Raw genomic sequence first — 26659 nt, 5'->3', positions numbered from 1 at the left:
TGGCCTGCAGCTTCTGATGTGTGGGAGAAGCTGTTTCCACAGTGATCTGAAGCTTGATGTACAAACTGCAGGCTCACCTGAAAAACAGATGTTACTTATGGTTAATTATACTCTAATCATTAAAACATGAAAATCACCAAAATAATGTTTTACACTTACCACGCTCCTTAGCAGACTTCACGTAGAGACAGGTCATGTCAGTCAGGGTGTATTTGCCAATTCTGAAAAGGGGGATAAAAGGATTAGGGTTAACAGTAATATGGGAATAACACGCTTCACAGATAACAGTTCACATTGTGACGTTAACGGTGTATTTAAGATGCAAAACGCGGAGATATTGGGACATCTGCCCTCGGCTAGCGATGCTAGCTAGCTCACTTGAGATAACACGGCTCGTAAAAGCAAAACACTTGCAGAACAGCACACCAAAACATAAACATACACTCGAGTTTAAAACCGGCGCACATTAAAGTGATTAAAAGCGGGTGTTTTAGTCGCAAAGCTTACCTGGTTCAGCCGTCCTGTTGTCTCTCCCAACACCGTGCACAGAGAGACACACAGGAAGCTGATAATGGCCAGGCAAGCGCGTGATTGGTTTGAGTGACGCAGTGCGTGCGTGACGTGCAACGTACATAAGCCACGTGACCAGAAGCGGTATCGGGAGTTGTAGTTTTTTTCTCTTCCCACGCCGAAAAATAACCCAATAACATAGCAAAGTTTAGCTTACAACTTAGCTCCGAATAGCTGCGTTTAGCTCCAGGCTGTGGCGCCAACAGCCGGTTTAGCACCATAAAACAGACACAAAGCACGACCCACACAACCCACGGGCCAACCCACGCCGAAAAATAACCCGATAACATAGCAAAGTTTAGCTTACAACTTAGCTCCGAATAGCTGCGTTTAGCTCCGGGCTGTGGCGCTAACAGCCGGTTTAGCAGCATAAAACAGACACAAAGCACGACCCACACAACCCACGGGCCAACCCACGCCGAAAAATAACCCGATAACATGGTGATAACAGCAAGTAGTCACATTAAGCCTGTATTGCAGAGTGCACTGAAGCAACATGTTAGCTTAGCATTAGCTCCACCGGAGCAGACAAGTAAGATTCTAAAGTGATCACGAGACCGCCTTAAAACACAGCGTTAAAGCAATAATTTAGTAGTAAAGTAAAAGTGTACCTGAGTAAACAGTTCCGTTGCAATGTAGTCCAGGAAATGTAAGCTCTGAAGACTGTGCTCTGCAGACGGTCTGGAGTAATGAGAGGAAAACACGGAGCACACAGCTGTAGCCATGCGGATCACAGCTGATTGGTGGAAAATGTAAACAACACGTTGGCTAGAAAAAGGTGACGCCCCCCAGGAGAGCAGGAAAAAGACCCCAAAACTCCACATTTTTAACAGCTTAATGTATACGTTTAAGACAACCAATAGTGTTATCTGAAGCACACAGGGGCTTATTCATAACTTCAACTAGCACATTCTGCAAAAAAATGAAAATCACAAATTTGGGGGGAAAAAAGTAAAATGCTGTTTTTCTCAGTTTCACCGAGGCCGACATGGTCCGACAATTGCGGCGGCGGGGCACATTTACGCTTCACACTTTAACAAACTCCTCCTAGTGCGTTTGGCCCACCGATCTCAAAATCGGTGTACCTCCTCTAGACAAGTGGGGCATCTAAAGTTATTCAAATTTGATGGATAACATTTACGGTCTCTGTACAGCTGAGCCGCAAACTTTTCGCAGAATTTGGACTATTTGGCCTTCAGAGTGGCCTATAAACAAGAGTTTTTCCAAATGACATGACATTTTGCACACAATTCTCATTTGCCATCCCCAAATTAAAAGTATGAGAGCCAAAGTCATATTTTGTACAGCGTAGCCGTAGCGATGACAGAAACATCCCATGTTATCCCAATGGGGAAACCGCAAAATCTCTAAAATGACCACATTTTTACACTTCACACTTTAACAAACTCCTCCTAGGGCGATTACCCGATCAAGTTCATATTTGGGGAAAATCATCTACACAAGCGGGGCATCAAAAGTTATCCATATTTTGATTTTAAGTGGTACGGTCTCTGTGCGGTAGAGCCGCAAATATATGTCACAAATGGGAAAAACGCCAAATCTTTGAAATGTTCACATTTATGCTTCACACTTTAACAAACTCCTCTGTGGGAAATAGCTCGATCAAGCTCATATTTTGGGAAAATAATCTACACAAGCGGAGCATCAAAAGTTATCCATATTTTTATTCCAAGTGTCACGGTCTCTGTGCGCTGGAGCTGCACATTCGACCGATATTTGTGTTCATTTGCACTGGTTAAGCACAGCATTGTACATGTACAATGTGTCACTGTCTTAGTTCTTAGACAATTGCGTTAGCGCCAACTCTGTAAAATGCAGAGAACAGAGTCGGAAGGCCGGTGGCCCGCGAGGGCCGTTGGATGCCGCTTGCGGCTTTAATTTTTTATTGTTCTTCTTCAGCGCTTTGATCTCTAATTTGACCCCCTGAACATGCTCAAAAACTCACCAAACTTTGCCCAAAATTCAGAATCGGCGAAAAATTTTATTTTTTCTGGGCCATTTTTTTTTCGTTAAAAAATGGCGCGACAGCGCCACCGACAAAAGTCAAAATACATTGCGCCTATGGGAGACGCCCCGAGGTCAACTTTGGCGTAAAGCTACGAAATTCGGGACACGCATTCCTCTCTTGAGGACAAAAAAAAAAAATCATTGTGGCCACGCCCCCAGACTTACCCTATGGCCGCCATCTTCCTTTGAAAATGAAAACACGCTGTGTTAGCCATTTTGTTCACGTCAAACTTTGACGAACTCCTCCTAGGGCGTTTTGCCCACCGACTTCAAAATCGGCGTACGTCCTCTGGACAAGTGGGGCATCTAAAGTTATACAATTTTTTTAGATACCTTTTACGGTCTGTGTGTGGCGCAGCCGCAAAGTTGGACAACTTATTTTGGGATATTGCAGATCTAAAAATTGCTCCCATTTGATCAAAACAAGTCCGATTAGGACCAAATTTGAATCAGTTGTTCAACTTTCTAGTTTGGACCAGTTTATGATGAAAAAATTTAAATGGGCGCGATAGCGCCCCCTACAGAGTGACCTTTAAATTAACATTGAAGGTCAAAAATTAGTTTTACCAAAATTTTCAAAACTTTACCCAAAATTCTATTTTGGCTTCCCGATCAAAAAAGCCAATCAGACAAATGCCTTAATTTTTACGGCGTAGTCGTAGCGATGACAGAAACCTCCCATGTTATCCCTATGGGAAAACCGCAAAATCTCTCAAATTACCACATTTTTCTGTTTTACACTTTAACAAACTCCTCCTAGTGCGTTTTGCCCACCAACTTCTAAATCGGTGTACGTCCTCTAGACAAGTGGGGCATCTAAAGTTATCCAAATTTTAAGGATAGATTTTACGGTCTCTGTGCGACGGAGCCGCAAACGTTTCCCAGAATTCTGAATATTTGGCCTTCAGAGTGGCCTATAAACAAAAAGAGTTTTTCCAAATGACATGATATTTTGCACCAAATTCTAATTTGCCATCCTGATCATACAAGTATGAGAGCCAAAGTCATATTTTGTACGGCGTAACCGTAGCGATGACAGAAACATCCCATGTTATCCTTATGGGAAAATCGCTCAAATCACCACATTTTTACGCTTCACACTTTAACAAACTCCTCCTAGGGCGATTGCCCGATCAAGTTCATATTTGGGGGAAATCATCTACACAAGGGAAGCATCAAAAGTTAGTCATATTTTGATTTTTAAGTGGTACGGTCTCTGTGTGGCGGACCCGCAAATATATGTCAGAAATGGGAAAACAGCGCAATCTCTAAAATGACCACATTTTTACGCTTCACACTTTAACAAACTCCTCCTAGGGCGATTGTCTGATCAAGTTCATATTTGGGGAGAATCATCTACACAAGCGGGGCATCAAAAGTTAGTTAGGTCTCTGTGCCGTGGAGCTGCAAATACATGTCACAAATGGGAAAAACGCCAAATCCTTGAAATGTTCACATTTACGCTTCACACTTTAACAAACTCCTCTGTGGGCAATAGCTCGATCAAGCTTTACTTTGGGAAATATCATCTACTCAAGCGCGGCATCAAAAGTTATCCATATTTATATTCTAAGTGCTACGGTCTCTGTGCGGCGGCGCAGCAAATTTGACTGACACTTGTGTTGATTTGCACTGGATTGGCCATGTCCAATGTGTCGCCGTCTGTCAAGTTCTTTTTTAATTCAACACACAATAAGGGCGCCATCTTTATCAAGTCGAAAGCGCAGAGTCGGAAGGCCGGCGGCCCGCGAGGGCCGTTGGATGCCGCTTGCGGCTTTAATTTAGCATTGATTTTATACTTGACGCCAATTTGCCAAAAAAGTGTGCCAATTCAACCCAAAATATATACATTAATTAAAAAAAGTACACTTTCAGTCTGTTTTATCAACATACACATTTTACATACTAATGAACCAATTGGGGGAAAATATTGAAGTACTGACCTAAAATGAACAGGATCTCCACCAGAATGTCGCTGACACTGGGGGGGCTCCGAGGGGCGTTGATGTTCCCCTCGTCCCGCCCCCCTCCCACAGTGAAACACACATTATAGGGCACAGTGACTGCCACATAGAAGGTGGCCAGAAGAATCAGCCAATCCCAGCCCGCCTTAAAAGTCCCGTAGTGAAGCAGAATGAAGCGGGATTTCTGAATAGCTGCCACCTTGTACTCAGGGATTGGGGGCTTCTCTCCAAACATGTTCTGGATAAAAAAAGAAGAAGATACATACAGATTACACATGTAAAAGATGACCAGCCCCTTTTATGGACAACATTTACTTTTATCTGCTGCTTAATACCTACGGCACTTCAAAGGAGCTGTGTTTATGACCTAGACAACTTGTTTTCACACTCATTAACAGCTGCTACAGACAATATCATTTATTTTTTATTTTTACAAAACCTGTAAGTGATCAGCCTGTTTTGAATGACTGGTTTATAAAAGTTATTTATAACTTCAATAGCTTCTCAGTTTATCATATGATTATGATTGACTTTAAAAAGTAATCTTCATCTGAATAGCTGTGCCAGCAGTTTTACTCTCTGAGATCAGCAGAATTCAGAGCACCATAACCTTAAGTTCAGCAGCAGTGGTGAGTTTTGACCTTCAGACCATCTGTTTAGTGTGCATGGCCTGCTGCTGCAGCAAACACACCAACAAACTCTGCATTAAATATCGGAATAAATATTACCTCCTGGTAAACGTTGGTATATTTCACTGATTATGGCCATGTCTTTGACATTTTAATGCAAATTACACAGGTGGCTTTTTTTACATTGAACTGTCAGACACAGCCAGGTCAATGCTTGTTTTTTCACCTCATTTTCTTGACTGAAAATGAATGGCTGAATCTTATTCTCACACATAGCACCACTTTTCTTATAGTTAAACAATGCTATGTCATATAGCTGTAAAATCCAGTTATCAGTATGTGTAAAGCACTCACATTGTTGATCTTGAGTTTGCTCTTGTCCTGTTTCTGCAGATGTCCTGACAGGTGATAAAGGACGGCTCTGCTGCGACGGCGGTTTGCATTGAACCCTTGAGGCCGAGTGACCTGGTGCACCTCCAGACCGGTCTCCTCATCTGGGAACACAAAGGAGAATGCTTAGAAGCAGAAGTTGTTGTTTTTTATCATGAAAACCTATATTTATTTAAGTATAAATATTTCTTACTCTACAATGTTTTTACTTCTCCCACTGCCAATAAAAAACCCTGCTAACCCTGCTAGCACTGTATGTTTTTACTTTTTGAGACTGAAATGAAATATCTTGATGAGAAAAAGTGATGAGAGGAAAGAAAGAACGACACAAAGAAAACAGGCCAGGCTGGAGTCTCTTTTGGGCTTGTACGGTCCTTGTCCTGGTCGAAAGCTCCCATTTGTTTTGACCATAGGCTCTCATGTCACACACTGCTCTGGACTGTCACTTTGTTTGTTTCCCCAAAAGATTTGTACCAGTTCCATTTGATGTTGTGACCTTATTTGATCCTTTGGTTATATTTGAATGGGTGGTGCAGCATCTAAATGTATTATGCAGCTGTATAATGGCTCCCCTTCAATTTCAACATTAATGAATGATCAGTTTCATCCCTATTACCATGTCATGTTTTGTAAATACCCACCCTTGTAACCAAATCATTTTCATTTTGGTTACTAAATCCAATTTTCTCATCATATCCGTACGGGATATTTGAAACGGTTTTGATGCAGCAGAAGACGTAAAGGATGATGATTTCTCTGTCCGAGTTTATTGCAGTCCATAAACTCCTGCAATAACTACATAGCTTGCTTTAAAGTTAAAGATGGCGTATGACACGGACAAGTGCGCACTAATTGTATGTCCACTACCAAACATAAAGGCACCAAAGATATAAAAGTAGTAAAGATTTAAGGTCCACTCACAAAGATTAAAGCGGCAGTGCATAAGGTCGCTGAGACTGATGGCAAATGGTTCCCAATGGTGACAGGAAACTCAGGTTGAACTCGACAAGGTGAGTTTCCAAAAAAAGGGTCACGCTACTCTGTTGTGTCCATGAAGGACACAAGGACACACTGCTGTGTCCATGAAGGACACACAAGGACACACTGCTGATTAAGGGCTGTGTAAGGACCAAGTGCATAGCATTGTGAGAATGTGGATTTAAATTCCTCGTCACAGCTCACTGTTGTTAATCATGCCTTAATCTACTGGTTTACACAACTCGGACCATTAAGGATATTTCTAAAGAGGGGAATTTGGAATGTTTCAGATTTTTTCAGTAAGGTAGAATCTTTGTTGTAGTTGATTTTTATATATTCAGGAATGATTTTGAATGATTTTGGACATTAAAACAAAAAATATAAAAGTAAATGTAGTAATATAAATAGATTTATTTGCCTAGTACTCGAGGGTGTTCGGAGTGTGAGACAAAGTTTAACGAGTACTCGAGTCAAAAAGTTTGAGAACCTCTCACCCTTCTTTAACAAAGATTGCCTCTTTGACTCCTCTTTATTTCAGGTCAGAATAATATTTTTTCCAGCTTTCTGGTATGTTTTTCTTCAGAATGCACAAGTTTTCTTGGGAGAAAATGAGACGACCTGTTTTCTGATAACTTGAGTAAATGATGATTGAATTCAAAAACAGTCTGGGCATAAATAATTTAGTTTTTCTTCCATAAGTGTCTGAGTCCCCTGCAGTGTGTGTGAAAAGAACCCAGATTTGGCTTTGACAAAAACAGAGCCACCGTCAATCACAGAGGTACTTACATGTGGCCCTCACAAGTGTTCCAAGGTTAGGAAAGGGAAATAAGAAAAATGGTTTGGAGTTGGGGAAAAAACAAACCATCTAATAATAAGAATGTAGTTGTTCATAATTGACTGAGGTTCTGGAGCAGGACCACACCTCAACCTCCTACTCCTCCAGCAACCACGCCTCCACTCTTTAACCACACCTCTAATTACCCAGAATCTCTATTTATATAGGCCTATCCCAGCATCTCTTGTTGTCTCTGCTCTCTCGACCCGCCCTCCCACCCCATGTCTATCATCTTCACCTTAACACATCACCATCTAAAGAGGGGGGGTTCTGAATCGGTTCCGAGACAGAGCCCCCATCCTGAGCCATCAATCTACCATCATCGATCCATCATCGATCCATCATCGATCCATCATCACTTATCAATAAACACTCTCTCAGATTCCATTGTTGTGGTGTGGTTCTTTAGTGAACAAGGCTACGCTTTGATCTACATTTGATTACAATTGACTTGTCTTGCCAACGTCAGACTTTTGTTGTTTGCTGCCATAGTTACAGTGTAAAATTAACTTACTGTATATAATATGCATCCACCAAACTGCAATATCACATTTCCTTTCAGATTTAATAAGTGCACTCCTAGGTTGTTTTGCTCTCGAGTTTTTCAGCAAAATACAGAAATTGCTTTTTAAATTAACTTTTGTTTTTCTTCTGCAACTTTTAAATATCAAGAAGGATCATGCATATGGATTACATTAATGATATGATAATAATGTAAAAACATTCTAATGATCACATTTCTGCATTCATCATAAGATTACACAATAAACATTTTATAATATTGTTGTCACCTGTCTCAGGCCCGTTTTCTGGATCCCTCTTCTTGTCCGTGATGTCTTTGTGGGACACGAGGAACAAGACCACCTCTCCCTTCTCATTCTTAATAGGCACAATGTCCAAAAGACACCAGAACTGTGTACCTTTAGAAACACAAGTACAAACACAACTACGTGAGAGATAGTCATTCTGCTAACAACCCTTTTAATGCCGCTTTCAACTCCCCAAATGGGTTTTGCAAAATGAAAGCAGCTTCAGGCACGTAAAGAAGCGGAAGGGGAATAAGCTGAGACGTTATGATGAGATCAGCAGAAAGCTGATTATTGTCACTAAGTAGTCCCTGTTTGTTCAACATAAACAGTAATAAGAAATTGACTATAAAAATACATATGGTCCTGTAGTGCTTCTTTAATCACTGATGTTATGTTTTATTATTACACTCAGTAACACATCATCAGAAATGTAAGTGGAACTGCAGCAGCTTATACAATACTGCTGTGACTTTGACAACATCCTGCTTTTGTTTTATACATTTTTATTTTTTCATTTTATTTTTCTCCATTATCTATCTTCATGTTATGTGTACATTTTACTGTTAAACACTTAGATTTAAGGTCTATTCTATACATGTTTTTTTTTATTTATTTTTTTTTTTATATAAACTGCTTTTGCATTTTGTGTTGCAACATTAATTTTTTTCCTCTGGGGCAAATGAAAGGTTATCTTAACTTGTCCACTATGGATGTGCAGCGCGGCTCAAATATTACAACTTACACTCTGGGTAGTGCCAGGCTTCTTCTCTCCCTGCACAATAAGTACCACACACTGCATTATTACTACTTAGACATTAAATGCAGTAATAATGCAGAATCAACAAAATGTACTGTTTTAAAGAGAACATCCATACAATAGAAAAATGACCTACACCATTATAAACTGTATGGATGGCATTCAATTTTTGCTATTTACCGTGGTACATTTGTAACTTTTCAAAACTGTCAAAAACGAATATGTACTGCCAATTCAGGCAGCACATATTCGCGCACCTGCAGGGCTGGAGTTTGAAGTTACAAGCCCCCCTCCCCCCTCACGTGCTGCATTCTCTCTGCATTCTAACTCAGAAATAACATAAAAGGAGATACATAATCATCTGACTGCTCGAAATCAGAGCGTTCATGAGAGCAGCTCACGAGACACGTGTGCAACAGAAACCATAACAGACATTGGAAACACTTAAGATTTGCATTTGTTTACCTTGATCACCTTTGCTGATTCATTGAAAAGATGTGTGAAAACTTTGTAAGTAGTGTTTAGATATGTCTTAATGCAAAGCATGAGTTTCTGAGTTGAAATTTCAATTTAAATTGTGTTCAAGTTTCTGAGATCACATGACTGCATTCAAGTGAAATACAACACATTTAAGCCATTATTTAGTTTTATATCTCAGTTAATGAAGTTATTACAAATACATATGGAAGATTATTTTATCAGATTTTTTATTCTAAATTCTGGCAAATGTGTCACTTTTATCCCTGAAAATAAATCCTTGAGTTAGTTCATTCAACAGTTTAAAATAATTATGAAAATATGAATTCAACATATCGAGGCATTCACGTTGATCAAAGTGAGTGAATCATGGCATCTTGAGTTTTTGCTGTGAGATTTTTCCATGCAGATTTGACAAAAAACGTACACTGCAAATTAAGTGACTGAAATTCAAATTAGACAAAGTCAACCATGTTTCTTTCAGGGTTTAAATTTGCTAGCCTTTAAAATTCAAAACATTAAACAAATTATCTTCCATAAAGACAACTTTGTAAAAACATCTTAAATGTCAATGTCATAGTTTTTTCCTAAAGCACACTTACTTACACCTTTAAATGCCCAAAGTGCTGTACAGACAAGTGTAATAAAATACATTAGCAAAACATAAAATACAATCAATTACAATTAAACATAAAGAAAGAAAAGAATGACTCAGCTCAGTTCGTGCTTAAAAGGCGAGAGAAAAGATTTAAACTGCTCTGGTGTCTCAGCAGCTCTCTCTGCTGTTCAGCTTTGACCTGGGCACATCCAGGAGGAGCTGGGAGGAGGACCACATGGTACAGACAGGAACATAACTCCCACAAATAACTCTGAGCCAGACCATTTAAAGACTTAAAATAAACCAACATAACTGGAAGCCAGTGATGCCAGGACTGGAGTTTGGTGACAAACATAAAGAGCGGCGTGTTGTAATAAATGTGTGAATCACTCTTTCAAAGTCCTTGGCAGGTTTTGAATAATGTATTTATCAGCAAATTGCAAACAATAAACGACACTTCCCCGTACATAGTTCACAATCAGAACACTCACAACAGTGAGACTTTTCAGATCTTTCCAATGAATAAGCAATCTCAATCAAACTCATGCAGTTTGCAAGTTATGCAGATATGTTATTAACACTGTTTCGGTTGGGTTTCGGGAGCTGCTCTCACGAATGCTCTGATTTTGAGAAGATGACGTCGTTTTCTCAGCGTTTCCGTGATCATATGAATGCAGCGTGAGTCCTCCAGACAATAGACGTGTTCACATTCTGGATGATCGACGTGTCCAATGAGGACATAGAAAAAACAGCCAACAGCCTTGTGAAGACCAGCAGAGTTAAGACGATCGGATCTGCACAGGTCTTGGTTATCTAGAACGCTCCTTGTGTGTGGCTGAAGTCATGTGACCTGGGACACTTGGAAGACATGAACCTCAAAACCAACTCAGGTCAGAATTCAAACCCATAATCTTGCGTGGAAGTGTTGGACTTCCAGAGTTTACTTCAAAGTGACACGATTCTGTTTGGGGTTTGGTAGACAGATGGAACACAAATTACACATTATGAGTGATTTGACTAAACAATTAATGAAGTTGGCACCAATAAAATGTAGCAAAACTATCTGTAATAAGTGATCAGTAAACTGCCGGCAAGGAACAGCTATCTCCTCACAAGAAACAATAAGGGTTTAACAATAAGGGTTTCTACATATATTTCCGATGAAACAACAAGAATAATCTAATTGTTGCATGGTAAATGTATGTTCATTTTTGTTGTTTGAGTTAATCTAATGAACACTCTGGATGATTACGTTGTTATCTCAGAGTTTCCGAATGGGTTTGAATGCAGCATGACAGCTCGTTTGGACTATGGCTGTCGGTGGAGTTTGGTCCCAATTTAATGAAACAAAACTCTACCTTTACCTTCCCATACAGAATCAGAGACAGTGCAAGTGTCATAGGTGAACCCTCTGACCATCTGCAGACTCCTTCCCATGAGAATACTTTGTGTTGAGGGTTTGAGTGATTGACAGTGGGCTCATGTTTGAATCTGTGTGATCTAAACATACAGAATCCTGCCTCAGCCTCAGAACACTTGAAATGAGCTTCGAGACTCTCAAGAGGAATGACTCCAAGGAAAAGTGCTGCTGTTCTCTCTCCCACTGCATTGTCTTTGATGGGAAACTTAAATAAAAGACACTCAATGATAACAAGGGCCAATATTACCTCTTACCTGAGTTCTCTTTCATCAAATTCAAGAGCATCACCCACTACAGTTATTACTTTTACAACGGCTCTTTCCCTAGCAATTCAACAAAATTTTATACTGAAGGTAAGCCTTTTCTTTCTTTTTTAAATAACAAGCCTGCGATTATGAGAAAAGAGTAAATAAATGCAGACGATGACAAAGAGTTACCTATAAATGACGTTCTGTTGAGAGTATTATAATTGTAGTGTTAAGGGACTAACCGTTATTGATCTATCATAGTATACGGATCGGTGAAGTACAGTAACCACTGTGAGGTGGAAAAGGCAATGCATGTCAGAATTGGATTTGAAAAGAGCTAAGAAAACACAGAAGCTCCACAATTTCAATAAGGCTGAGCCAAATAATATGTCGGTTTGCCGTAACCCGACTGACCCGGTATAAAACTAGCCGACTGAAAAAAAATATATCAGCATTTTGTCAAAATGACGCCAAATTCTTTGATTTTTCTAATATTTCGCCAACTCACAGACTTTTCTTTTCAAGAGCGCTGTGTTGAATGATTTTACAGTGCTGGTCAACATATCTTTCATCCCAAGGGACACATAACGCATTGCCCGATGCATATCCGTTAACTTTTTCATTCCTCCATATGCTTCTGTATTGCACAGACCATGTAGGAATGACACTGTATCTCTTTCTTTTTGTTGCCACCGCTCATGTCGTTCACCATCATGGTGTCGCTTCATATTAAATTTGACCTGCTCTTTGCATTCTGGGAGGGTAACACACCCAGCAGCATCATCACAACAAACATGGCGGTGGCCGTGTCCCCCGCATGTTCTGCATGTTCCCTCCGCTTGCCTTCGCTACCAAAATAAAGGATAACGGCGTACAAAAGGTCGATTGAAATATCTTAAAATCGGGAGATTTAGTCTCCCGATCGGGTTGACTGTTGAAGCCTGAGCCCTGGCGGTCACTACAAGTCAAAAAATGGCGACGATCTGGATCTTTTTTTGCCTTCAAAGTAAAAAAAATAAGAATTTACCTACCGATCGACCCACTTGAAAAATGTTGGGTCGGGTTACAGTAAACATACAATTTATTTGGGGGAGCCTAATGAAAAAAAGGCCATTGAACTTATCCTCTTGTAAGTACACATTTTGTGGACAGCAAGTGTGGATACCTCACTTTATGTCTAGTATCTAGTTACTGTGAGTACAGTACAGTACAGTAGAATACAAATTTCCCACAATGCATCATGTACTGTTTGTAAATGCATTTGAAAGAGCCAACTGAAGGACAAACAGCAGACAAGTTGGTCCTTGTTAGTGGAAGAAGGTAAAAAACAGCATGTACTGCACGTCCACTGTTCAGCTCAGGCCAAAAGGAACACAAGATATAAGCCCATAGGACTATCAATATTTATTGTATGCACACCTTATCTTTATTTCATTACACACAATGTTTGCACTGAGACAGTCATTGAAAGCCAAGTATTTTTTCTTACTAGGTACATGGCAATAATATAATATGGAAAAATCTATTTATTTCTGTGTTTTGTTCTTGTTTCTTCTTTTTGAAGCTGTACAAATATAATTATTACACTGTTTTCCATCTTAAATAATAACTTTTGTACTTACAGTGAGTAAGGACAAGGACTTTGTATCACAATTTCTCTGATTGAAGTCAATACTGATTATTTTAACATCAAGGATCTTTACAACAAGGATCTTTACAACAAGGATCTTTACAACAAGGATCTTTACAACAAAGGCTGACAAGTAATTTAGTTGATCAAAGCTGTCGAAGAACACAGTGTTCTTCTTCTCACGCCGATAACGTGTCTGATTCACACCTGGCTGCTCATGTAAGCTGCGTCTGATTGGATGGACCCTGAGAAACGGCATTCAAGATGTGGACAGGTTAAGGGCATTAGAGAAAGCAGCGGAGGTCACAGACACCTAAAGACGTTTAGGAAACTTAATAACAGCAACACTGGTGGCATCAGGGGATTATAACCTGAGTGTTATATCTTTAACATAACGCCAAAAACGAACACTGACAAAGCTGTGTTTGTTTACCTTCCTTTTTGTAGAACACCAGCTCAGTCTTGAACTCCCGCCGCTCGTCTAGTGCCCCCTGGATCTGAGCCGTGAGTTGGTCGCTGGTCTCGGGGCCGTACAGGAAATGACACGCGCAGCTCTTCTGCATGAGCTCGGCCCGGGCATATCCAGTCAGCTCACAGAAGCCGTCCGAGCAGTAGACGATGGGGTACAGCGACTGCACCTGCGCGTTTCCCAGGACAAAGTTACTGTCTGAAAAGAAAAGATGGAATAAAATTATATGATGCACTCATTTTTGAACAATATAAAATAACACATGTACGGGTTCACAAAAGAATATAGGGATATGTAATGTTAAAATACAGCATATTGTTGAGTACATTCTTAAAGGAGACAGATATCCAAAATCACCTTTAATGAGCTTTTTACCTTGTTATAAACAGTGTTTCCTTATTATTTGTTTACTCAGAGTTGTTGTTTGATTGATGAATGTTGGAATAATCCTATATCTTCCTGCAACTGAGGATCGAGTGCTTATTTTTAATTCAATTCAATTTGTTGATTCCTGCTTTCTCCTTCCCTCTATCCCCACCCACATCCATTACTTAGTTGCAATTAGTTGTAAAATCAAGATGCCAAGTGAGAAAAAAACAGAACATGTAACCATATAAATGACAATCTGCTGCAGTGAAATGTCACCATGAAGAGGTGGGACAAATCAGCTCAGTTTTGAACAGGAAGTCAATGGCCCTGATTCTATTCCATTTTAGATCCATATTGCAGTTCATAATTAATACAATTTTAAGGATAAGGATCTGTTTATGTTACAATTCAAAACGTAGTACCTGGAAAAAAGCTCAATAATTTCACAAAATCTAGACATAAAAATCCTGAAAATAATTTCATTCTGTTCAGAAATCAGAAAATCAAGACCGTAACAAGCAATGGCCCTTCGTCCATTATTCTTTTTGATGTCAAGTGGTTCTTTTTATGTTGATGTGAAGAGAAAAGCCTTTTTCCTCAAGTGCATAAATTAAATATTGTCTTTGCAAGGGCAACATCCAGGCCTTGACTGTCATAGAATAAAGTTACAGGGAAATACATCTTGAGCTGATTGTATTATTTAAAACCAATCATGATTTCAGTGCACAATGTTTTGCAGATATTACTGATATGCCAAGGAGCAGTCACAGGTGAAGTGAAACAATGTAACTGTGGCAGGAAGGGCATCTGGCATTTAAATAAATATGTTCTGGTTTCCTGTGGTTACACTTCAACTTATTTTTTATATAGCCTCGCGCAAATACTTAAGAACCGTTTGTTCTTAATGTTGATAGAAAACAAAACGTACATAAGTAATTACACTACGTATGTGAAATATATTGATCAATCGAAGACAAATTACTTGGACACTGTAGCTCAAAAAATACAATACTAATCATAAAGAGCAAATCAAATTGTAAAAAAATATAAAACACAAATATCTTAAGATGTAAGGTGTGATAATGTCTGATAAGAGGAATAGTGAGAGTGTTGTAGGAAGTTAATTCCCCACACACACTCCTCACTGATGGATGATTAACACTGCACTTGTGTGTGTGCATTAAAAGTAAGTGGAACGTTTCACCATTGCTGTGCAAAGCTAATGACCCCAGGCAAATAAATGTGTGAAAGAATCAATCGCTGTGAGCCAAGGCCTTTTCACAGATCCATCAATTCTGAAGGCCCTCCAGACCTCCATGCTAAATATTTAATATCAGGCTTTGAGCTCTTTTTTAAAAACAGCCAAAACAGAAGAGAAAATATCTGAGGGAGGAGAAAGAATAGACATGTATATTCAGTATTGATGCATAATTTAATGGCTGTTACATGGTAATATTTCCTCGTCTCACATTTACATAAAGTTATATCGTTTGTCCTTGTTTGTATTGATGCAAGGTACTTTTTGGCCTAATTTGATTTCTAATCAACAAACAGTAAAGATTAGTGAATGAAAAAGACAGTGATTTATGTGACAATCAAATTATTCACTCTTTTATTAATTTATTTGTTCACACAAGTTCTGTCTCTGTATGCAAGAACATAATCAGACATGTTCATAACATAACTGGTTAAGTATATACTCACATCTAATAAAACATAGATAAATGTGAAAGGAAAAGATCAATTTCTCTTTTCATAACGAGTCTCTACAAATAAAATGTACATTTTACTTTGAATCGAGTATTTTAAAATGCTTATCTTTAGTAATTGAATCTAGCAATCTATAATCACTCTGCTAACAAGAAGTGCCACTCAAAGCAAGCGACCAACAGCAGCTGTCTCCTGAGTTTGTGTGAGTCGTAAATCAACAGAGAATTGGAAAGTGGGATAGTATTCCATAAATTAGTCTCAATCAGCCACAACAAAGAGGCATCCATTTTGGCAGTTAATTGCTCCCTTGTCTGAAAAAATCCACACATCTCCCCTTTCACTTCTCACTGTGTGGCCTTCAGGGACCGAGAAAAACATCCGACTAAAATTATATGAGTTCACAGTGAAGTAACCTGACCACCCCTTCATCAAATGGAAGCCTGTTCCATTTCTCCGTTTGTCCTGTGGGGCCTGTGGTGATGTCACCGTGTGCGCTGCGCTTGGATCTGCTGCCAATACTGAGACCAAAGACTCTTAAGCCCCAAGCACTACACAACACAAACAAAACTCATTAGCATTTAACATACTATTATTTATCACACCCAAAAGGAATACTGTAGGATACTTTGTGTTTTTAATTCTAGTGAGATTAAAATATTTTCCAAAATAAATAAAGGGGCACTATGTAAATAAATATACTTTTCTCCATGGAGATGTTGTTTTACCTGGAATGCTCAAAATGGCATAACAGAGACAAGCAGGTTACACCAATCCCACCAAACCAAGTTGTATTATTATTTTACCCATACTGTGTAACATTCCAGGCAAAGCATCACATTTTCATGAGACAAGGAGGTGACCACCCATCCTCCTGGAAAGATGCATACTGTATTCTGGTACTTCTGGTTACTCGTTCATTTGGAGGTATTCAGAATATAAAATCAAAAGAAAATGCAGTATTGTGGTATTTGGCTTCAATGAGGTAATTAGCCCAAATAATTAGGCTTCAAACTTCATGGCATTGGTAAGAAAAAGAAAATAAATTACAGCTCTTGCCATTTTCCCTTCTTAAAGTAGTTAAAGTGAAAGTATTCAGAATACAGTTCTCTGATTGGACCATGAAAAAATGTGTTATAAAATACACTTTAATACTAGTATACAGTTGTTGTTGTTGTTGTTGTTGTTGTTGTTGTTGTTGTTGTTTTGATTAGTATTTAAGTACTACCCAATACTGCACATATTACCAATAGATATGTTTCAATCCCAACCATCAGTCAAGTTATGAGCTTTAATACAGTTTCCATGTGAAGAAAGAACCACACACAGGCTCGTAATTGTAAGAATATCATCCATTCAACAGAATAAAGCAATGCACTTGGACAAATGCAGATGTATCTCTGGGACACTATGGCCTGAGGCCAGGCTTAACGGAGACAGATGTGGACCCTGAGCAGAGTGCTGACATTACAATCTCAATCTCATCAAACTGTCAGAGGGACAGTGTCTGCAGGCCACATTATGTGAGGGACACCACCACATAATACACCAATACACATTAACCTTTGTCAATCATCAAAAAGCCCATCCTGTAATTAAATAAGTCATTTAAGGAGCATTCCACAATTCAAAAATGAAATGCACTAATTTTCTTCATAGAATATCAATTTGAATATTTATCTGATTATTTTGTTCAATTGTTTCACCACTGAATAATTAATTTAATCTTCAAACTACAACTTCAACAAAAGTTACCATTTTTAAAGCAAGCAAGTGATTTAAAAGAGTCCATGTTGTACTTAATTTAATCCTTAACACAATTTACACACAAATCCCTGTTTTAGTGCAATATTTTGCAATAACTCTGGATCTATACATCTTCAAAATGATAAATGATTGGCCTTTCTGGTCCAACCACATGGCCAATTTGTCCAACAACATCACCAAATGGATTTTCCGTGCTCCCACCCACCAGCTACACACACCATTTTGTTCACTCTAAACCTGATCACCCTGGGCTATGTGTCCCAACAGCACCATAATAAAGCAGAGTGAAAAACAACCAGACTTCTACGTACTGGGGCATAATCACAAATCTCCCAGGGTGTAGAAGACGAAAGCAGCACTCACAGTCTCACAGATATTTTAGCAGGAAAAAGAGAATTTAGATTGTTCAAGTAAGACTTAGTCGGTTGACTGAGATGACGGCTATGCATTTGCTTGTCAAATAAACACACGTTTTATTCAGACTAAATTAGATTTGAACAGCACAGCAAATAATTGGAGGAACTGTCTGTCTCAAACGAAGGTAGCCGCAAAACAATGTGAGAAAACAGCCGTGCAATGCAACTTCTCTCCGATGTTGAGTTATTTTTAAATGTGTTTCCGACGCTCCAGTTAGACAGAATGGTGTAGAGGTTCTGTTCAGGTGGTATAGTGGATGAATCAAAAATGTAATTTAGAAAGAACGACTACAGAATGGGAATCAGTATTTTTATATAATGGTCTGTCAAAGTTCAGCCCTGGGGACACAAAACTATATGTTTGATGGCGTAGGATTACCAAAAAATAAACTGACTTGTGCTGCACAATGGAAAAAATTAAAACTGTTGAGCTATACGTTCATAATTATATTAATGTCTGTGAGATAAATGTACGCAACATGTTTATGGACTAACATAGTATATCAACAGACATTTGAATTCTATGTTTTAAATGCTATAAATTACATTTGCCACTTAACTTCAGACTGAAGCAAAAAGGGACAGCAACTTTGAATAGTCTTCGTTTATCTTATATTACGCTGACCAAATTATATTCCTATTTAGATGCTTGGCTGTTTTGAGTGACCAGTGAAAAGCAGCGGCTGGTGTGGAGAGGAGGAAAAGAGGAGGAGGAGAAGAAGATGAGCTGTCCGAACCCGCCTGAGGGAGCAGATGGACAATTGTGATGAATAATCCACGATATGGGTCTGGCATCAGCTTCAGGACCAGACCAGGAACCTGTCTCACTCTGTTACAAGTACAAACATGGGAGGAGGAATGTAGTCTCATGGTTTATGGAAGTGTAAAGTAGAAACAAGGGAAAACAACATGCTTTTGTTAAAGTAAAACGTTGGCATAAAACAACTAGATCTTGTGCTCTGAGTTTGAATCTCGACTCCGACAATGTACTGTATGTTCTCCCATCTCTCTCATCCCCCATTTCATACTCACCTTTCCTGCTTAATAATGTTTTTAAAAAATAAATAAATCCTAATACCACACCATTCTACTCATCTCATACTGATACTACTGATGCGTACATGTTAGTGTATTTTATTCATTTGGAATATCATGTCAATCCAACACAAATGTCTTTAAACGTGTTAGCTGAAGTCTACTTATCAGACACATGTGAAATGGCTGTAAAGATTATCAAAAAATTGCAGAAATATCATTTTAGACTTATTTGAAATTTTTGCACATAACGTTTTCCATTTTGATTTTTACTCAGCTCTTTTTGTAGCATGTTTTTCTATACAAACAATATTCACATTTTGCATATCTTCAAAACAACATTACATTATTATCTACATTCTCATATATTGCTATGTTTCCTGTTTAAAAAAAGTTTGCTACAAAACAAAACCTGTATTTCACTGTGGTGTTAAAATAAGTAGTAAGGAGTACCTTGCAGTTCAGCTATAACATAACAGCGTAATGACAACGCTGTAATAGCATTTATTGGGAGCAGAGAAATTGCGTGAAGAAATAATCTCATTTTTCTCGAGCAATTTGATCTGCAATTAAGTCACCACTTCCTCGGTTGTAATGTCCTCAAGTTCACAGCAGCAGACTCACTGTGTTATTGTCATACGGAGGTGCATAACAATGGAAATATCAGACAGGATAATTAAAGGGATTTGAATGCCGTTATTTCTCTTTAAAACATTTAAGAGAGGGTTAATGTCTGTTTTCCTCTTGGTCCACTGCATTTGACCGATCCTTCAATGCTACTGTAGTGATCGGTCAGAAGCAATACCACACCACATCCAGATCTTTAGTTATGTTTGGTCAAGGCTCGCAGGAGGATGGAGGGTTTTATTGGTTGATGGGGGGAAGTGGAGTACTACAAAGAAACCCATCCAGGCACAGCAACAACATGTGTATTAACATCACATAAAAAGGCTCCAAAACGTATATAGAAGAAGGCACATACATCCAAAAACGTCTTAAATGTGTGTGTTGGGTCCAGAACTTGAATTAGAGTTAAAGGTTTTGAAATCTAGTTGCAAGCTCTCGAAAACCCTGTGGCACATTATATTCACATTTCATGGTGCATGCATGGGTTTAGAACACCTTTTTTCAGGCAGAAAAGAGAATTCATGGTCTGATTTAATAGTGAAAAGCAGAAAATGGAAGGTAATCTATATTTTATAAGACACATGTTTGTTTGTGTAAATACCTGCAGATCAATGTTGTGTGAGTGTTTATTTCAGAGACTGGACATTGTGAATTGTTCTTATTGTTGATTAATTGCGCTGCATAATTAATTCTGGTAAATCAGGGACTGCAGATGGAAACTAGCTATCTAGATAATCTGGAGTGGAATATTTTATTTTCATGATCTTAATGTCACAGTGATTTAATCTCTGAAAATGTTGGGGTCATAGGTAAGCACAACGATGCTATGTTAATAGTTAGTAGATACATGTAATCACTAAACATATTTGAGTCACCATAACCCACATAACACGAAGCCACATAACCACAAAAACATTATACACCAAAACTTGTGCTTTTGTTTGAGAACACATTCGACTGCTCATAGTTCATTGTAAATGGACGTGCTACAAAAGGGAAGTGCAGGCTTCTCTAATATTAGCATCCGTCTCAGTAATGCTGCTGCTTACACAAAGTACATTTTATTTTTCATTCAGTGCAATTTTTTTCTCCTCACCATGCCATGCCTGGTCTTCCTACTTTATTAGGACCAAAATTTCACAAACACAATTTCACTCAAATGGGAGAATGTCTAAGCCTCGAAATGGATTTATTTATTTAGTCTATTTATATTCAAGTGCAATTTCAGATCAAGCACAAATGGATTTTTATCCTTTATAAAGAAGAGGTGAGACAGAAAATGAAATAAAACAGAAAACAGCCTTGAATCAAAAATCTGTTGTAGTAAAAAGTCACTACATCAATATTAAATGCTTCTCTATCAGAGTTGTTCCTCAGCAGAGCGTCACACAAGAAGTGTTTTGAAGTCTGACAAACTGTTTTAGTATTGCTATTACATTTGCAATTAATGTTTTATTATTTTGTTATATACATTTAATTATTATCTTTATTTGGATATCCTGTGTGTGTTTGTTTGTTTAATCAGTGCGGTTTTATACATATATATTAACATTCAGTAGTTCACATGGCACATTTTAAACACATATAGAGGAGTAACATTTGAGAGAGATATTTAGAAGAATACAGAAGAATGCCAACAAATGATCAAAACACTCATAGGCTAAACATTCAAGGGGCCATGTTCAAAAAGAGAAGCAAAGGTCAAACATGTTGCCTATATCCAACATATCTTATATTCAGCAGTATTCTTGGGTGCTTTCTAGTTGGTGGAACGCATTATTGTGTCTGTGGTCATTTCTCTGTGAGTGGTGAAGCTGGTCGCGGCGGTAATCAGGGAGTCTTCAAAGGCCCTTTGAAGAGACCTTGGGAACAACAGTGCAAATGGTGGTGGCTGTTCTGCTCGTACATTTTGTGGTATCATCTCCACAGGCTCTAGTAGCATTATAGCACTCCCTATGCTGTTAGTTTGCTGGCAGAAATGATTCAGAAGCTACAGAGACAGATTCTGTAGGCTACAGTCCGATTAAAGAGGGGCTGGTTGTTAGCGGGGGATGGAATGCAGCTACGACTTATGATGGCATCTGAATGCGAAACAGATCGAAGGAGTAGACAACAGGATACTGTCTGCGGGACCTGTTTATTGTAAAAGAACATTGGTCCTCCAGTTATTTTGGAGGAGTTGGAGAAAGTACATGCTGCGATGGACAAGGCAGGAGCGTGCTCAAGGCTTATTTTGGGCTCATTCTGAAGTAGAAAAAAAATATAGTAATATCAGATATTAGATTTGAAGATGCATGCTTTTCTGATGGAATGTCTGCAACTAGCTTGTCTCCGTGGTGATGTTGTTATTATTATTATTATTATTATTATCATCATCATTATTACTAAAAATAATAACCATCATCATCATCATGAAAATGCCTTGTACTTATCATTTTTACAGACTTGTTACAGTCTCTCAAAGCAATTTGTCATTCACTTCATGCCCGGTGGTGGTAAGCTTCTGTCAATGCCCTGAGGCAGACTGACAGAAGTGATACAAGGTGAACATACTGTAGTGCGGGTGCAGTTCAGGACCCGTGTTGGTCCCACAAGACTTGGAAAATGATTGAAATCAATGCTCCTTGTCACATTGACCTTGGAGACCCGTGGGTCCAAGAGCCACGCAGGTCTGGGAAAAGAATCAACAAGAGGTTTATTTTTGCACAGCACGGCAGCGGTTTAGTTTGGTTTTCTGGTCGATAGACAAATGTTCCTGTACAAAACCATGTGAATCTGTATGACGTTCCTCAAAAACAGACTGCAGTGCACCAGAATTGGTGTAACATGCAATCCGAAGGTAAACCACACGCGTCCCAAACTGCACCTGTGCTGGAGTCAGTGTAAAGCCGGTGTGAGGCTGTTAATCTGCAGCATTGGACCCCTTGCATTGTCTGAAAAGTTCCACAGTATAGCACTAAACTTAATCCATCCCTCATTTAGAAAACGTGTTTTTAGAGAACACAAAAAACACTGAAAAAAGAATGATATGTAACTTGGCCAAGTGGTGTCACCTGCTTGTCTCCATGGAGATAGTAGATATCCATGGAAACCCTCCACCAGAAAATATACATTAAATGTATATTTGTAATTTGTATATTTGTAAAATGTTTATATCTGCAGGTAAAAACTAAAAGTTTGTAGTTTGTACTTGTGCCACCTTCAATACTTCATTTTCATAATTTACAGCATTCAATTGCTCAATTTGATTAAATTATTTTACACAAAATGTGTGTACATAGTAAGCCTGTTTTTATTTTTTATTTTATAGCCTTTTTTTATCTATCCATCTAACCATCTATCCATCTATCCATCTATCTATCCATCTATCTATCTATCTATCTATCTATTTTGTTTTTATTCTGTATAGACCAAAATATGATTGAAACAAAACAATATGACCCGTGCTCTCTCCTGTTGCTGGACAGCAAACACTCGAGTGCACCTCTGATTTCTCTTTTCTTGTGCCATCATGTCTCATCAGCTCAGTCGGACTGGACCACACATCTGGCTGGTTTTTTAGGGAGCTTAAATTTCACCGACACAAGTTGAGATCAGTGCAAGTCTCAGATCTTCACATCGCATACAAGGGCCCTCTGAATGGACACAACAACAACAAGGATGCAACTATTTCAAAGTATCAGTAAAAATCAGAGCTGTTTAAAAACAAGTTTTCAGGCCATCATAACTTGGCCCTCACCAAATACCTCAAAACGTTAAACTAAAGCTGTATTCTACTTCAGATTATTTGGAATTCAAAAGATTGAAAAGGATGAAACGTTCCGAGCACCACAAGGCAAAGAAAAAACATAGATCATGTTTTTTTCTTTGCCTTGTGGTGGTCGAAATGTTTCTCATTCGCTCTGTAGACCCTAAAATCGCTCCATGCCTCACTAAGCACCTTTAAAGCGGCATTACCCAACCCTTCTATTATAAATGATAGATTTTACTTTTTATCCCCATAAAGTGTATTGTGAAAGCAGTGATTTGTGACTAAACCAGACGCTTATCCACTGTTTACATCTAATTGTAAAACATTTTATCGATCACACGCCTGTAAGAAAGAGCAGAGTGTATCGCTACTTTCATTAAAGGATTAACTCTGTGTTAGTGGTCAAACCTGCTTCACGTTCACTGTCTGTGCTCAAAACATATGCATGAGAATATAAGCAATATACGAAAGGGTTTGTGAGAACTTTAGAATCGACTTCCTCCTTTCCCAGTTTTAAAAAATGTACCCCAGCTATAAATACACAAATATCTAAGTAATAAAATAAGTCCTTCACTTAGTACTAATACTAATAAGCAATTGATGAAGAAATGTATAAAACGTAATTAAATTCAGTTTCTCGCCTATTTTATCTATCACTGGATCGTGAAGACATAAGATAAGGTGTGAGCGATAGAAGGAGCTACAAATCAATTCAGCGTCTCTGCAGTGGAGCGGGCACCCATCCGTGTGATAGGGCGCTATCAGGGAGCTGCATCGGTCAGTGTGCGAGGGTTTGGTGAGAGCGTGTGTGCTTTTATAGGATGTATAAAAGGTAATAGTGCCAGGTCTAACGGGACAGCTGCATGGGCCATCATCTGCCAAACTCTTTGACCTGGAGGTGAACCTTTCCTCAGGCAACTGTCCTCTGGTCCCGAGCAGAGAGTCAGCCAAGATGTGAATTTAGAACATGCCAAAATATTTCCAATCCTTCATCCATCAACTGAACAGGGCACAAATGTCAGGTCATCTCACTCTAAGCCAAGCCAAGGTGATATTTTTTAGGACTAAAACTGTGTTAATTTTCATCACTCTGAAACCAATATCGCTCAGGATCAATGCTGCCTGCATGTGGTCCTCGGGACCCCGAAATGAGACGTCCAGATTCTGATTTGTTTGCATTCATGTGCTTTTTATCTAGGAAAGTTGGGATTTTGATGCGACCAGTAAATCACAGAGTTCGCTCTTTAACAATGTAAGTTTTCTTGTTGTTTGCTTTTTCAAAAGCTAAACGTTAGCTGGTTATTTGTTTTGAAAAACATCTTACTATTTTTACTTTATTATCAGGTCTTTTTGCACAAATATGTTGCTCTGTGAACAACTGGCAGTAAACCCCTAAATGTAGCAATATTTAGTCAAAGAGCTCAAATATTTAAGATGGATTAACAAATCATCTGATTTGTGTCCATCTCCTCAGCAGGCGACGTCAGGCTTTGGAGCAGCAGCCGCTTTTGACCCGAACACATGTGTTCTCTTTCCGACTTGTGCAAGCATTCATGTGCATTTTTCAACTCGGAAAAACATTTCCTGAGTTCACAAGAACTACATGAACGCAGCACAAACTTCAAAAACTTTTCGTTGTGAGATGTGTCAAATGTCCATAGAGCTATGCATTGGCAAAAAGTAGCGCACACTAAAGAGCCTTGGAACAAGCTGCTCAGTCACTGCTGGTTTACGCAGTACATTTATCACACACAAGAGTCAGAATCCTTTTAAATGAATGCTAAGTTAACCAATAAGAGAAACGCATGTTCTTATGGATAAATATTTGACACAGGACAGTTAAGAATCACAATATAGACAGTTAAATCTACAGGTGAAGCTGTACAAAGACTACAGAATCATAGTATGGGAGAGGAGAGCTTTTCATTATTTGAATGACATAGCAGATACACAACTGTGATCGGTTCCACTTAAATTTCAGCTGCATTGATTTCATTTGTTCAGTTGGGAACAGATCTTTAAGTGAGTATTTTTCCCCTGCCTTTAAAAGCACAACAGCAGGACACTGAAAGTACAGATAGCTGTTCTATATCATCAATAATTATAAGAACATCATTAAGTCACCATGAATTAATCAATTTCAGCAATGTCGTTACTAAAGAAGATAAAAATAGAGAATACTTTAAAGAGATGTTCCATAAGCCTCAAAAAGATAAGTTTGTCTCTTTACTTCTTGCAGTGCACTATTGAAAGGCACTAAACGAAGTGACAGTTGTGTTTAATAGTTCATTTCAGAAAGGAACTTTGAAAATGCAATCAGTTTAGAGAAATGTGCTCTGCCTTTGATGCGCGCTTTGAAGACCAACTAAGGATGAAGATATACTATTATGTAACCCATACTACTGTACTAAAATACATAAAAGCATATCAATTGTCTGGACCTGCCGTCTTCTCTTTTTATGCCCCCACCTGCAAAACCGATGCACATACCCGCACAATTTGGCAGAAAAGTTCTATTTCAGTTGAAGTGTAAAGATAATTGAATGTCTGCCTTTTTACCCAGTGCGTGAATTGGACGGTATAGAGCGGAGAGTTGAAAAGGCAGTGGAACAAACCAGCTCTGTCACAGCCGCTCTGTCCCAAAGATACCGCGCCATGTTGCCAGGAGACAGGTTCCAATTGTTCCGTTTCTGTGGCGACCGTGGGCTGGGCGGGGCTTTGATGAGAAGAACACAGACTGTCTCACATCTACACGCTGCACGCACAAAAGAGGGGGAGCTAAAGGGACCGGTTCCTCGTTGCTGCCTTGTTGCATAACAGATGACATACAATGACCTGCTGTTGACAGACATTAAGATAGGGCTGCATTACATAATCACTTTAACCACAGAGTGGTTACTGTATGCAAGTATCAATTATTAAGGAAGTTCATCTCTGCAACTGAAGTTCACAAGAGTATATTTCAACTGCATGCATTATAGAATAGAAACTAGATACTTATTTGAACAAGTATGAATAAAAACACACGTCCGCAAAAATGAAATAACTTAAACAGTTACAGTTGTTGAATACAATATATTTGTTGGCAACTGCTTCATTTTTTCATTGTCAGCATTCCTCATTTCACTGCCTCTTCATTTCTGACATCCCCCCCAAAGTGATTATTATTATTTTCCTGCTGATTC

At 38.7% G+C, this 26659-nt stretch overlaps 1 protein-coding gene across 2 annotated transcripts in view; it reads right to left on the bottom strand.

Moving 5' to 3' along the window:
• Nucleotides 1-26659, bottom strand: part of kcnh3 (potassium voltage-gated channel, subfamily H (eag-related), member 3) — a 107827-nt gene that overhangs the window by 35459 nt on the left and 45709 nt on the right. Inside the window, exons 2-5 of one of the 2 annotated variants that reach the window (XM_072444936.1) lie at nucleotides 13767-14000; nucleotides 8186-8314; nucleotides 5546-5685; nucleotides 4542-4800 (exon numbers count right to left, since the gene is read on the bottom strand). In XM_072444936.1, coding sequence (XP_072301037.1) covers nucleotides 4542-4800; nucleotides 5546-5685; nucleotides 8186-8314; nucleotides 13767-14000 — 762 coding nt within the window. Of the gene's footprint in view, nucleotides 1-4541; nucleotides 4801-5545; nucleotides 5686-7345; nucleotides 7361-8185; nucleotides 8315-13766; nucleotides 14001-26659 lie in introns of those variants that run through there. The other variant, XM_072444937.1, reaches the window with a different exon arrangement.

The sequence above is a fragment of the Eucyclogobius newberryi genome, unplaced genomic scaffold (assembly GCF_026437365.1).
Source record: "Eucyclogobius newberryi isolate DKJ021-1_F unplaced genomic scaffold, fEucNew1.0.hap1 SCAF_14, whole genome shotgun sequence".
Taxonomy (NCBI): domain Eukaryota; kingdom Metazoa; phylum Chordata; class Actinopteri; order Gobiiformes; family Gobiidae; genus Eucyclogobius; species Eucyclogobius newberryi.
The sequence above is the reverse complement of the archived record's forward strand: the minus strand, read 5'-3'. Positions and strand labels throughout refer to the sequence as shown.